Source organism: Lutjanus erythropterus, chromosome 6 (genome assembly GCF_056507025.1).
Source record: "Lutjanus erythropterus isolate fLutEry1 chromosome 6, fLutEry1.hap2, whole genome shotgun sequence".
Taxonomy (NCBI): Eukaryota; Metazoa; Chordata; class Actinopteri; order Lutjaniformes; family Lutjanidae; genus Lutjanus; species Lutjanus erythropterus.
Window position 1 is genome coordinate 42,284,697 of NC_139322.1, and position 15,507 is coordinate 42,300,203.

General features: G+C 38.1%; 1 protein-coding gene across 1 annotated transcript; it reads left to right on the forward strand.

The window, feature by feature from the left end:
* Nucleotides 1-5,902: 5,902 nt before the first annotated feature.
* On the forward strand, nt 5,903-8,848 carry LOC146326225 (uncharacterized). Its single transcript, XM_084721990.1, has 4 exons — nt 5,903-6,485; nt 7,514-7,719; nt 7,971-8,121; nt 8,507-8,848. Exons 1-4 carry the CDS (start codon nt 6,027-6,029, stop codon nt 8,672-8,674), a joined length of 984 nt encoding a protein of 327 aa, XP_084578116.1. The 5' UTR covers nt 5,903-6,026; the 3' UTR covers nt 8,675-8,848.
* The last annotated feature ends 6,659 nt before the right edge of the window (nt 8,849-15,507 follow it).

Sequence of the window (15,507 nt, forward strand, 5' to 3'; positions counted from 1 at the left end):
GTGTAGGCAACTGGACTTTATAGAGTTCTTGAAGACATTCCACCTCTCATCCAAGAAGTTTCTTCAGTTCTGACTGACTGGTTGGGAGTTCAGGTATTAAACCTATGTGGGGTTGTTAACACCTAGAGGGCATATGACTCATGAGCCCACCCTTCCATTGTGTGAACTGTCAGGGTCAAGTGTGAATGAGAGCCGTTAAGGTGTCATTAAGGTTGTTAAGATCCTGTTGTGGGATTTTTTGTGTCGGGGCGCTCCGTGCATTTTCTTCATGGCTCTATATTGTCTATCAATAAAACATATATTCAATTGGTCAGTTAATAACAAATATCCAGAGCAGAGGCTATGTGTGGCATCTCTCTGTTTAATGGTTCTCTTTCATGCTGCTGGCAACCCAGTTTGGTCTACTCCTATATTCTACTGTAGCCAGGAACAGCTAACTGCAAGGTTGCAGGCCAGACTGCTAAAGAATTGTTAGTGCTGCAACATGCAGACATGATTCATCAAACTGCTGTTGGTTATCTTTGGTATACTTTGGATATAAAGTTGGGGTGTCATGCAAAATGTGAATACAAACAGGATGCAATGCAAATAATTGTCAGAGATTTCCCCACATCATTGTATAAAGGATACTACATGGGCTCAGGAACACTTTGGAAAACCGTTTTCTGTAAACAGTTTGTTTCTGCATCTACAAATGTAAATTTAGACTCTACCGTGTGAAGAGAAAGAATTTCACTTTCAGAACTTCAGCAATTTGTGTCCTCAGTTCACAAACGCTGACTGAGTGTTGTTAAAAGAAAAGCTGACATATCACAGTGGTAAACATGATCCTGTCACAACAGAATGACTGGATGTTTACAAAAACCTTAAAAGTTTATCAGTTTGAACATTAAATATCTGGTCTTTGTTCTGTATCCAAGTGAATATAGGTGGAAAAAGATTTGAAAATCATTGTAATCTGTTTTTATTTGGAAATAATGTCTCAGCTCTTTTGGTATTTGGGTTGTACTAACACTTTGGTTTTCAGGAAGAAGAGTTTGACCTGGAGTTTGGAACAAACTATCATCCATCGTTTGAGATCTGGCTGCCTACAAACACAAACAGAGTGATATTAACGGTCCAAGATCAAACTCAGATGGAGGTCTGGAAGCAGAACATTAATCTGACAGGTAAAGTCCTCATCCATTTATTACATTTATTCTTACTCTACCTCAGTCTGCGTTCATGCTGCGGTGCACTTTATTTAACCAGTTTTTAGGGATCTTATTAGGCATGGAGCTCTGGCCCTGTGTGAATCAAACATTTTAGGCTCAGTCTTCCGCCTGGTGCACAGTGGTGCAGCTCTCATTGTCTTGCCCAGTGCCCATGTTGTGTACGCAACAAATATATTCATGTCCATCTGTGCGACCACAGGTGTGTTGGTCTTAATATGATTCTGATTAGTAGTCGATGGTTTCAGTTGCGAAAAGTAGGGTAAGGTGTCTGCCCATTAAGACCCTGTGAGCCTTTACATACGAGGCACAGCAGATGTAATGCAAAGTACAGACAGTGAAATTGTTTGGACTAAAGCAGCATTAATTTCAGAGTTTCATCTGTCCTGTCTGTTTGGAACCATAGTTTTTAGTTTTGGTGCTTAAATATAAATTATATTTGCTGCAGTGACATTACTGCATGCATGAAACTGAAAGCAGTTTCACTGATCATTGAATTGGACTCCAGGTGATTTATGGAGCAGATACGTTGCTGTAGCAGAAGAAAACTTCAACATTTACTTCAGTTGAACTTTAAAATGATCTTATTTATAAAAGCTCTCTGTTTAAAAGCAATGGTCTTACTATGTAAGAGTCTTTTCTCTGTTTATCTTCCAGGTCCAAGAAGGGAAGCTCCACAGAGGACAGGCTCTCAGCAGAGGACAGGCTCCCAGCAGAGGACCAGCTTCTCTTAGTTCAGGCAGAGTTTGTACAGCGAGTGTCTGAATCTAACCTGAACGAGCTTCTGGATAAACTTTTTGGACATGGCGTTGTAGCACCTCTATTCTTAACTTGAACGAGTAGCTACAGTGTAATGTATGTTAATACTAGGTTCTGACCAGTAAAGTAAACAGGACTCACAAGGAGATGTTGCTTTTAGAACAGACCAGCTGGCAGATTTCTTACACAATCTCTGCAACAGAAATCCACCAAGATCTTTTACTTTTGTGAGCAAAAGTACCCCAAAATAAAATAGAGCTCTTTGTAGCTGTTCTCTGTATAGAAAAATGAAAAAAGAGAAAAAAAAAAAGAATAAATAAATCGTCCCTTGGTGTGTCTTTGGAAAAATAGAGTCAATCTACCTGAGTAGTAAAGAAAAAAAACACTCGTAAGTGTTCTTTATCTGAGATCCAGAATTTGAAGTCCTGATATGTGAATCAGCTCAGTCACCCTGCAGAATGGAATCCAAAGCAGCTGGACACACTGCATCCAAATGTTTCCCCTGTGGAGTGTCGCTCACTGGGATAGGCTCACCGTCGACATCAGCATGGTATGGGACCAAACCAAATCCAGGATAAAAACCAATCTGCACGTAGCAGTACAGAACAACATAATCAAGCACATCCATTTATATTCTCTTTCTGTAAGATACCTTTCTCAATAAATCACAGTCACACATTTAAAACCATTAACCATGGCTATGAGATAACTGTTCAAATCACACCACAGTATAGCAGTGCTCCATTTGAGTCTGTCTGACAAGTCACAATAGACTAATTTACACTGACAAAACCAAATAATGGTAAAAACTTAAGCAATGCCAGTTTCACATTTTTTTCTTAATATAAATGACTTCCCTGAATGGGTTAATAAATTGTTATATATCAAACATATGATAAACTGTAGGCTAGTCCTTTTTAACAACATGAAATGAACGTATTATTTGTCTACTAATTAGGCATGCCGCGATTTTTGAAAAAATCGATTTAAATACGATTCGAATCGATTTAATTAAACCATAAATCGCGATGTGGCGTCCAGGCCAGCAGAGGGCGCACTCGAGTTAAACTACGTTCTTGTTCAACGTCACTATATGCGGCGCTACGTGTGACGTGCTAGCGCCGCTCCAGCTACAACAGGAAGTCGGGGTGTGCAGCGTGCCTATACAGGTTACAAACAAACAGTGAAGCGGCCAGCGAACAGAGAGCGAGTGAAAGAAAAGAAAAGCGTGAGTCATGGCGGGGGTCGAATTCGAAAGCGAGGTTGAAATTGCGGAAGCACCGAGCAATTTCAAGTCCGAGGTGTGGAAACATTTTTATAAAGAGGATAAGAAAAAAACAGTATTGTAAAAAAAAAGAAGAGAACTGATACAATTTTTTTTTGTCATTTGCTGCTAGTTCTAATCTACTGTATTGAAAAGAGCATAAGAGAAAACACTACAGTATTGTTAAAAAGGAAAAGGCTGGATTTGTGTAAGAGAAATAATAAAAATAAAAAAATCAGTCATTTGCCTGTAAATTAATTTTGTGTTGTACATGATTCGAATCACGATTCGAATTGTATCGTGAGTTGAGTGAATCGTGGCATGCCTACTACTAATGTACTACTTCAGTAAAACACATTCAGAACATAATAATTTAGCTAAATGCTCTATTTAGCAAAACACAGATACCACAGAATGAGCCAAATGCAATATGTAAGCATTTCATAACAATTCCATATCACTCTGATTGTTCTTTTGTAATAATATATGATCTTAACATGTAATATTGTTCACTGCTAATATCACATTCATTGTAGCTAACAAGATGACAAGCTAATGAGCATGTTCAGTTAAATGAAACTCACTGGAGTTCTCATCAGGAAAATCACTAGGAACTGGGCTCTCACATGCAGTACTTGAGTTACTAATAGAAAAATATCTTGTCCACAACTCTTGGTAAGAATTGAGTAAATATCTTCATCTATTTCCCTGTAGTTTGACCAAATGAGCTGCAGCTCCTCTATGCAGCATCGCAATGAAGGGAATTTTTTCTCATCACTGAAGTTACAACAGCGCAGGACCGCCCTCTGCTGGTGACAGGTGATTTGACACTCAATAGGTTAACCCTTTAGTAACAGCAAATATAGAATATGGGGGTTACAACATTATGTGATGGAGAAATGCAGTCAATCAGAACAAAAGTTGGAGAAGAAAAAGCCCAAGACGTGATGGACACAGTGCAAAGAAAAGGAACAGTTTAAGATAATGTACCAGAGACTGACATGTTGCAACAGTTTGCTGTAATATTACTTTGTAGAGAGAAAAAAACAACAGCAGAAGTTGAATGAATGAATGAATGAATGAATGAATGAATGAATGAATTACTTTATTTCAAACCAAAATAAAAACCATAATAAAAACAAGCACACAAGACAACGATAACAGTGTCCAAAAAAGAGTAGGTAGAAGTAAAACGTATATGTCCCTACCCCTTTCTTACATTTCTTCTTATAACTCATATATTATTTCAAGAAATTCCCACATTTATTTACAGGTAATATACAACTATACTACCCAATTAAATAAATAAGTAATAAACCCAGTTTATTTACATTCCAAGTATCCACCCAGTGTTACAAAATAAATATGCACTCCACTAAAACAACCGTTCATCATATAAAATTAATTTAAATTGATTTCTATTTGTGCTAGCCCATTCCACAGGTCCACCCCAAATACACTGAAACACACTGAAACACTGAAATACACTAAAACACACTGAAATACTGAAATACACTAAAACACACTGAAATACTGAAATACACTAAAACACACTGAAATACACTGAAACTCACTGAAACACTGAAATACACTGAAACACACTGAAATACTGAAATACACTAAAACACACTGAAATACACTGAAACTCACTGAAACACACTGAAATACAATGAAACTCACTGAAACACACTGAAATACACTGAAACTCACTGAAACACACTGAAATACACTGAAACACACTGAAATACACTGAAATACACTGAAACTCACTGAAACACACTGAAATACACTAAAACACACTGAAATACACTGAAACTCACTGAAACACACTGAAACACTGAAATACACTGAAACACACTGAAACACTGAAATACACTGAAATACACTGAAACACACTGAAACACACTGAAACACTGAAATACACTGAAACACTGAAACATACTGAAATACAATTTACTCATTACTCATTTACAAATCATTGCATTCTGATTTATTTATGTGTGAGTGTGAGTGAGTGTGGCACGCCTGACATTTATTTGTTTATTTATTTATTAAATTTTAAACAACAGATGAAGGCATGTCATTTTTTTTTACATGACTTATTTTTCATAGTAAAACAGAGCTGCAGAAACTAAAGAACAAGCTAAAGAACAGAGGCTATTTGTGCAGGTGAGATATTAAAAGAAAAATCTTGAGGCTTATTAAAGGACTCTCACCTAAATAAACATTATAAACAAATACAAAAGTCATGTGGTCCATAAAGCACAAGAACACAGTTAGGTTCAGTCAACATGCCTGATGTTCGGACGCTTCCACTGAGGCCTTGACTGCAGCTCCACCCTGTTTTCTGTTTGGAGCTGCTCCCAACTGTTTGCTTTCTGCTGCCAAATATCATGTGAACTCTCTGTCTCTGAATGAAGCTGTGAGGAACACTAACGTCAAAGACAAAAAGGAAGGAAAGAAAGAAGGAAGAGGAGAGAATGAACTTCCTCATCTGGAAACCTTTGCCCTGTCTCCGTCCTTCTCTTTAGTCACATGATCACTCCCACAGTTTACTCAGAATTATGTCATGACACCATAAAAGAAGAAAGGGGTGTGGTTTATTTTTCTGTTCAGCTGTTCAGAGACCTGATCTCTGAACAGCTGAACATAAAAGAAGAAAGGGGTGTGGTTTATTTTTCTGTTCAGCTGTTCAGAGATCAGGTCTCTTGAAAGCAGAGGAGAGTGAACAGAAAGTAAAGTGACAGTAGAAACTTTGAATCTGTCTTTTTATTGTGCATCATCTTCTGACCATGAACAGCCGACGCAACAGAAGAGGATATATTGAACATCTTTTTGTAAACCACTTGAAGCTGAATGATTTGAAAAAGGAAGCTCGAGGTTTGAGAAACCCGTACCTCTTCAAAGACAACATCCCGGACTCCCCCCAACCAGAGTTTCATGTGTCTCATCTAAAACATGACACCAATGGAGACGGATTATGTGGCATCAGGAGGGACAGTGGCTTCAAGAACCCAAACGACGGCTCTCTGCTGTGGTGGAGTCTGTCTGTGGGAGCTGATGAGATAATGTCAGCTGAGAGGAGGCTTCTGGAGCAGAAATACCCCGACCGGACAGAGGAGCAGGTCCAGAAGCAGCAGAGCTTCCTTTGGAAGTTTGCCACCTCTCCAGCCTTTGAGAAGACCTCCAGACTGGGCTCGTACCGCTTCACCTTCCCCCTGGAGGAGGTGCTGAATGCCTACAGTGAACAGGTACTGAGGGTCAGGTTGTGTTCTTTACCCTTTGCTAAGCCCCGTCCTCCTTAGTTACTGTTGTTACGCCTATCAAACCTTCCCCTCTGTCACTGCACAGATGCTGTTTACAGAGGTAACGGTGGCTCACTGATGAAGCCTGGATGGCCTCAAATGTTTTGTGATTTTTTATCAGACATGATCAAGTGAAACTCTTGTTGGATGGTATCAATCCTGAGTGTGACCCTCTTTCCTCTAAACAACAGTGGCAGGTTTAACATTGAAACTGGGAGTAATTGTTGAAACATTAGGTCTTTGATTCTAGAGAAGTAGACAAACGCAGCTTCTCGTTTCTGGCTGATGATGGTGGATTTTGTCAGCTAAAATGATGACTCTGTCTCTGGCAGTTTTCAGAAGTGCAACTGGCTGATAGTCTGCTGGTTACTGTCATGCTGGACTACACTAACAGCTACTGTCCTGGTTTGTTCAAACAGGAAGTCTGAGAGGAAGGTTTAAAGTCACGTCTAACATGACTTTCATTAAACTGAGGAAATTAACCTGAACTAGATTTTTATCATCGTAAAAACCTGCACCATGTGGTTGTGACTCAAAAAGAACACAGAATTACTCCTAGTTGATGATGTGTGACTGTCACCTAAAGTTGTAGTTGCACAATGTATTGAAGTGATTGCAGTTTAGATGAAGAAGGAGATTAAACGAGCTTCAACCGACTCACAAGGACCGTAGGTCTGTCCTGTGCTCTCGGGGGCAAGGTACTCTCTCAGGAAAAGAAACACTGCAGCACTTTGACTCTGATGAAGACACAGTGTGCCTCGAAACATTAATCTTTGAAGAATAAAAAACTCAGGCCGTGTGCTCTATTATTTCCTGCCATAGCAGTTTATGATAAATTGGTCACACCTGCAAAATTTTGTCAAGCAGCTCTAGAGGTAACTGGTGAAGTGTTCAGCACATTTACAGGGTCTTTAATGAATGAACTGTACAGCGTGCAGTGCGTCTGACATTAAAACCTCTTTCATTGTCTCCAGTTTTGCTCCGGCACTCCACCTGTCATGCGGGTGTTCAGGACTTCTCTGTTCAAACAGGAAGTCATGTACGCCGTGCTGGTCCACAGCCCGGCCAATGAAGCGCTGCTTTCAGACCATCCTTTGCTGACTGACAATCCAAACGCTGTCTGTGCTTACAGAGATGGCCACTTCATCTGGAGGCCTGAGTCCATGTGTGAGACACACAGGTAAGAACCAGAAACACAGTTTGAAACAGCCGACATGTCTTGACATGATGGTAATAATAGAGAACCAACTCTGTCCTGCTGTTATTACAGACATGTGAACAAACCACAGACACAATGAGGCCACATATACATGTTATTCATGTTGTTACAGATGTCAGTGGGATATTGAATTAAAATGTTGTATTTCTGAAGTAACAGCTGAAACCAGTTAAAGGGATGAAATATTTTCTTTCTCTGTGTTGTGTTGGCAGATATAGGTTTGTCCAGAGAGACGATGAGAAGCAGATGGAAGTGGAGGAGGTGGCACTTCCACCTTGGTTTTATGTTTGGGATCATGTTGGCATCGCCCTGCATGTGGACGAACATGTACCTTTACTTCTTTCTTCTCATTCTTTACTGACAGTCCCATCCTCTTTATAGTCTTTGAAGAAAAGTGTTTTTTTTTCTGTCCTTATTCTAAAGATTAACGGGTATGAATGTCCCACATGGATCTGCATGTGTCATGATAAGCATGTTATCAGAGTCTCATGGGAAATGTAGTTGTTGAGTGCTTTCAAAAATAAAAGTTTGTATCTCTATTGAAATGATGGCGATGAGAACAGAAAGAACAGGATCAGATATTCATTCATCTTAAAATAAAGATATAAATCTCCTTTATAGTCCTGAATTGTTTTGTGTTTCTACATTCTGTTATTCTGTTAACCAACTATGATAGTCTGAGCTAGCATTTAGCATGGCTGCTAACAGAACCAGCAGTTGTTCTACTTGTCCTCCTCTTCTGTTGTAGGTTCTGGAGTTTGATGCTGACCGACTGAGAGAGAACCTCAAGTTCTGCTGTAGGCCTAGAACAGGACCTACAATTATACCTGCCGAGGAATATGATGACTACTCACAAGCTAAAGATCTTGTTGAAGAACTGTGGCCCAACTATCACTTACCACTGGTGAGAGTTTAAAGGGATAGTTCACCCAAAAATGAAAACTCAGGTATTATCTACTCACCCTCATGCTGATTGGAGGTCAGGTTTAGATTTTTAGTCCACAAAACACTGCTGGAGTTTCACAGGAAAACAGTGTTGCAGAATCTCCCAACAAGGGAAGTGAATGGTGACCAGTTTTGTAAAAAAAAATGTGATGAAGAGGGAAAATAATCATATAATCAAATCAAATAATAATTTTGTACAGAAATATGTAATTTACCAGAGCTGGAAGGAGCTGGGAATGATTGAAAATGCTTGAAAAGTGCTTGAATTTGACTTTGGTAAAGGTATACGAACTGTGAAACTGGACCCAGACCCCAGGTTGGGAACCAGTGTGTACCACAGGTTACCACATGGAGCTCTGAATAAGTAAAAGTAGCAGTACCTCATTACACAAATACTCCATTACAAGTTAAAGTGTGATGCATCATCTCTTTAACATTAATGTTCTAATGTGGTTGTTTTATTTAAATTATGTTGTATTTCTCTGCTGTGTATTTTTTTTCTCTGTGTTGTGTCCACGCTGTACAGTGACCCTGCACTTTAAATAAAACTGACTGATCATATTTTATTAACTGATGTTTATGTTTTGTGTTGTATCTTATTCTGAAATATAATTATAGCTGTGAAATATTTTCCTATGAGATGCAGTGAAGTAAAAAGAAAAACATTAAATCTATAGAAGTACCTCAAACATGTAGTTAAGTACTTAGTTACTTTCCACCTCTGTGGACTTTAAAGGTTGAAAGGTGCTGATTAAGTGACCTCTGAAGGAAACATCAGCTGCAAAACAAACATTATAAATATTGTAAAATAATGACCACATGTCATACAGATGTTTAGTGTAAAGGTTTCAAATATTAATCTCTTAGTTATCAGTATATAGACAGGTCCCAACACAACAGCACAGCAACAGAAAATGGACTGAATTGTTCTTGCAGCTACAGATATGTTATATATGAATAATTACTAATGGAAGTGATTCTGACCGTTGAAACTGATGACACTCGGCTGATTTGAAATATTCTGGATGTTTATTTGACAAAAACAGTAAACAGAAAATATTTTCCAACAGTGTTTCAGTATCTGATGGAAGTACACTGTAAAATCTAATAAGTTGGGTGTACACAAAAAAAATGATGCAAACTCATTGCCTCAAAAAAATTAAATAAACTTGAGATTTTAAAGTAACTTAAACTTTTTTATTGTTAGTCTACAATAGTTGAACTAATTTAATTGTGAGTGCACATTAGTTAGACTAATTTTAAGTTCACAAAAGTTTACTTGTTAACTTGTTTACTTGAGTGTGCAAAACTCTTATCAACACTTCATGTATCTATAAAGACACTGGACTCCCTGTTGACGGTGCTGTCCAGATAACTAGCCACATAAACGCCCTTCATCCCCAAACTCCCCACCCAGTTTCTCATCAGATCCACACCAATGTAGTTGCTGACTTTTTTTCTATGAGTGTAGCAAACTCAAGAATCATGGTAATACACTGGCTGACAAGGATGGCCACTGCTGTTGAAACATCTATCAGCAGTTGGGCGTGTCCAGGTGTTTAAGAGTAAGGTAATGCATGTAATGAATGTTGAAAAAAGCAGATCAACCAAGGGCAGAGAAAGCAGATCCGACTCTCTCTCTCTTTGTTGAAAAGATGTCCACTGAAAACGTTCAAAAACAAGCCAAAGAAAACTTATAAACAAGACTATTCATGTGTAAAAACGTTGGTATTATAATGCCTAAGAAAAGTGGCATGATATTCATAATCATTTTTTATATTAGACTGTAAAATAAAAGGGCAAAAGTCGATGGCTTTCTGATTAATTAATGAACTGATCATTTTAGCTGCACTTAGTTTAGATTATGACAAAACATGATAATTTATAATTACATACAAAATTTTTAATTTGTTAATTATACTATTGCCTACTTAAAAATGAAATTTTCCCATGAAATGTGGTGGAGTAGGCTACAAGTAGGAAGTGACAGATAGTAGTCTACGCATATAAAGTACCTCTAATTTGTGGGATACTTAAGTACAAGAGTAATGTACTTAGTTATATTTCATCACTGAAAAAGCATAACCTGTCAGTACTTGGTTTGTTTAAGTGAACTCAACTCAGGTACAGTGAGTTTAGCAGCCTTCTTGACCCCAAAGTACAAGTAACTTATTTAAAATGAGTGTTAATAACAAGTTGATAAAAACTTAGTATTTGTAATTAAAGTTGATGTTAGTATTTACAGTGTATGAATATTCATAATACTGCAGTACTTTAATATGTTTTTATTTTCCACCACACAGGATGAACGCAACACTGCAGTGACGACCAGCAGGTGGAAGCATCGATATCTGAAATCAACAACTTCAACATGTTCATTCTGCAGCACACAGTCAGTTTGGATTATTATTGATTGATTGTGATCACTCATACAAACTGTCAGACGCTCAGCAGTGGAAAGTATCAGGCCCCCCCTGAATAATCCAGCGCTCCACTGAGGCCCCCCCCAGTCCAAACTGTCAAAACACCCCTGTACTTGATGGAGAAATCAGTCAAATCCTGATGAATAAATAAATAAATAAATAATTTTTTTAACATCATTTTACAACTCCAACAATGAAGTTGGTATGTTTTTTTCTTTGTGTTTTGTGATATGTTGTTATTATGTTATGTACATGTTCATCCCTGCACGGAAAAAGCAAAGTTTAAGCGCATCTTGAAACAATCATTATTTCTTTTATGTCACTAAATGTTAGGGGGTTGAAAAATAGTACTAAGCGTAAAGCCATTTTTTTTGTTTTGTAAGGATCAAAAATCACAAGTTGTTTTTCTACAGGAGACTCATTCATTTATGACTGATGAAAAATTTTGGAAACTTCAATGGGGGGATTATGCCTTTTCTGCACATGGAACGTCACACTCAGCAGGAGTCATGATATTATTTAATAGATTTCCAGGCAGTATAATTGACCATAAATGGGATACTGAAGGTCACTGGTTAATGGTGGTAGTGGAGATACATGATAAACGTTATATCTTAATATGCATTTATGGCTATAACAACAAAGAAGAGGAAGAAGAAGAGGGTGAGGCAGAGAAAGGGGGGAAGAGGAGGAAGAGGAGGAAAAGGAGAAATAAGCAGCAGAAGAGGAGGAGGAAGAGGAGGAAAAGAGAAAGAGGAGGAAGAAGAGAGGGAGGGAGGGAGGATGAGGTAGAGGAAGAAGAGGACAAGGAAGGGAAACAAGAGGAGGAAGAAGAGGATGAGGCAGAAGAAGGGATGAAAGAGGAGGATAAGGAGAAGGAGGAAGAGAGGAGGATGAAGAAGAGAGTGAAGAAGATGATGAGGCAGTAAATGGGGGAAGAGGATGATAAGGAAGAGGAAGAAGAGAAGGAAGAAGACAATCAGTAGGAAGAAGAGGAGGATGAAGAAGACAAAGAGTAGGAAGAAGAGAAGGAGAGCAGAAGAAGAGGAAGAAGAAGAGGAGAGGGAAGAGAAAGAGGAGGATTACAAGGAGTAGGAAGAAGATGAAGATGAGGGAGAAGTGGAAGACGTTGAGGTAAAGAAGTAGGTGAGGAAGAGGATGAAGACAAAGAGGAAGAAGTGGTTGAAACAGAAAATGGGGAAGAGCCAACTGTGGCATTATCTATGAGGTCACAGATCCAAACATAACATGTGAACTATGACATCATCAGTGAGGTAAAACAACATATGATTCTTCAGTTCTATCAGGTCTCTCAGGGACACTGAGCTGAGATCAAAAATGAACTCACTCAGTCAATCAGTGGACTAAATGTTGTGAAAAAAGAGATCAGAATGTCATGTCAACAGGAAGTTGTTGTATGTAATCTACAAGTCTAACAAACTTTCATGTTATAAACAAATTTGGACATCTTTTGACCTCCAGGGGCACTAACAACATGCACTAACAAGACTTAGACCTGGTTTTAAGCTAAGCTGTTCTTTACTTGACATTTTAAGTCCAACCTAATAGTTACAATGGTTGCACCATCTAGTCTTAAGTCCTCTTCTTGCTAAGATGGAGTGTAAATTTTACACCTAGTCAGGAGCAGGTGTGCAGTCAAAATCTAGACTGATTCATACAGATACACAGCCTCTAGTCACAGATATCTTCTACTGTGCCATGAAGGCTCAAACAGATGTTATTCAATAGAACTGTGTGGAAAATGAAAGCAATACAGGTGGGAAATTAAAGATATTCAGACATAATATCAGACAAAAGAATTAAATTCCATTTTCAGAAAAGAAAAGAATGAAATGAAAAATGAAATGAAAAATTTGTTATAGACAGTGTTCTCAAAGTTCATTAAGTTTCTCCTCACCCAGCAATTCTCAAAATTACACAAATTTTCTGCTGCTAGTTAAATGATAAAATCTATTGGAAAACAATGTGCTCAGTAACATCTGTCTGTGTATTTTATCAGAATAACATGTTATGTCCCCCATTATTTGTCTCCAAGTTGACTGATTTTTTTTAGTTGTTATTATGTCAGACATCATTTTCTTGTGCTGGCCATACAGCTGCAGTAGTTTTCTTACCTCAGTGTGAGGTGAAATAGCCTTTTCTTTATCTCAGATAAAATGAATAGCTATAAATCAGCTAGACAGCAAAATATTGTTCACAAAATATCCTAGTAATGCACATTGCTAGGCAACAGCCATATTCTTGTGGGCATTCAAATGAACACACTTTGCTGCTTAGCTAAGACCAGGCATGAGTTAGACTGAGCTTAAGTCTGGTCGATGCAACTGATTTAAATCCATTCTAAAGACTGTTCTTAACTAAAACTGACTTAGCAGTTAGGACAAGGCTTAGTAAAGACCAGTTGGTGCAACCCACATACAAAAAAAGATGTTATTTTCACCATGTTTTTAGATCTTGATCTTCACTGTAGATACTTAGCTTGGAGCCATGTTCATGTGCACATATGATGGTGTGCAAACAACATGTTTAAGCCTTTAGGATACTTGGATTATGCCAGACGAGCAGTGTGGAGGCATTTATGTGTTGTTGTTTTTTTTCCGGTTGTTTTTTTATGTTTGAAAACTGGTCACCATTCACTTCCATTGTTTGGAAGATTCTGCAACACTGTTTTCCTGTGAAACTCTAGCAGTGTTTTGCGGACTAACAAAATAAACCCAACCTTCAATTGACATGAGGGTGAACAGATAATGACTGAATTTTCATTTTTGCGTGAACTATCCCTTTAATCATGTTATGTAGGAAAGCAGAAGATGCCTACTGTACATATGAAAATAATCTGAGCTGTGTACTCTTCTATCAGGTGGAAGTATCCAGTTACTCACATAAACGCTCATTCAGCCTGAGCTCTGAGGAAAGGCTGGGTGTGAAACAAACACTTCAAGAGTGCACAAACATTATAGATGTGAATATTTATTCCTGTAGCCTGTATATTATATATTTATTCCTGTAATTAGGGAAATGCAGTTGATTAACTATTGAAACCGAAGACACTTGACTGTTATTATTTTGCATGTTTTTTTTTTTCAGCTAAAATGAAAACGATCACTGACTGGCATAAACAGTAACCAAAAACATTGTTTATTGAAACTCTTTATATCCCCTTTTTTTAAAAGATAAACTGAACTAAGGCTTAACCATGTCATGTGCCACGCTACTTCAGTACACCTCAACAAACATTACTAGAACCACTGCAGCATATATGAGAACTTTACTATCCAGAAATTTGTGTGATAGACGCTACCATTGAGTATCCCTGTAACACACTGACCATACCCGCTCAGCCATATTCTAAGATTTGACTAGGGGTGGGTGGATCGATCCTTCCAATACTACATTATTGTTTTTGAAGATTGATTCTGTCGTCAATAGGATTGAACCCAAAATAGGATCCGTTTCAGTTTTTTTCTTCTATGTTTTACCATTTTAATTCCATAAAAGAGCAGAGCTGTCTGTGCAAACAAGATTGAGTTGTGTAGCACATGCTCTTTGCTCCTCCAGTGCTGTCTGTGTCATGTGCACTCAAACAACACGTGCATCATGGCCGCGCTGCGCGCCACAGTGCAAGCCCCAACCAGTTTGATACAACACATAGTGACAGGTGAACAAAAGGAGCTTCATTTGGAGACATGACATGAAAATGTGTTGTTGGAAGGATGTTTGCAATAACTTTGTTCAAACACAGAACCAAACATTACAAGAAGGAACAAGAAGGAGGTGTAACACAAAAGGGGAGGAGGAGGAGGAGGAGGAGTAGTCTTTGTAGGAGAGGCTCAGGGAGGAAGATAATGTTTTAGTCAAACTGGATCTTCAGCATTGATTGTCACATTTTTAAACTGTTATTGCTCATGAATAGCTGTTATTTAGCAGACTGGTTAAACATAAGACATTAAAATAAATATTTATGCCACTGAAATATACTGTTCTGTTACAGAAAGGATGTCTACAGTTAGGTATATTTAGCCCATTGATGCATTCACCACGTAAATAATGCTCTCCCCTACATGAAAAACATAAGCCACTTTTAACAATAAAAATTATCTGTATCGGTGTCGATATTGGTGATTCTGGCCTTAAATTACTTGGTATCATATCGAAAGCAAATTTTGTGGTATCTTAGCTTTGACCTCATCTTGACGTTAGTGTGCTGCAAAATTGAATCAAGTTCAGAACACAAAGCACAAAGCAATGTTGTGTTGGTAATCTGGTATTATGAAACAGCACTATGGAGTCAACCACCAGAATAAGTCAGTTTCAGTGTTTAATCACTTTTCATTATTTTATGAAAGCAGTTGTAATTATC

Excerpts from the sequence above, each read along its gene's own strand:
- LOC146326225 (XM_084721990.1), top strand. The coding sequence starts at position 6,027 with ATGAACAGCCGACGCAACAGAAGAGGATATATTGAACATCTTTTTGTA. Across the intron at positions 6,486-7,513 it reads TGAATGCCTACAGTGAACAG|TTTTGCTCCGGCACTCCACC; the intron begins GTACTGAGGGTC and ends CATTGTCTCCAG. Across the intron at positions 8,122-8,506 it reads CTTCTCATTCTTTACTGACA|GTTCTGGAGTTTGATGCTGA; the intron begins GTCCCATCCTCT and ends CTTCTGTTGTAG.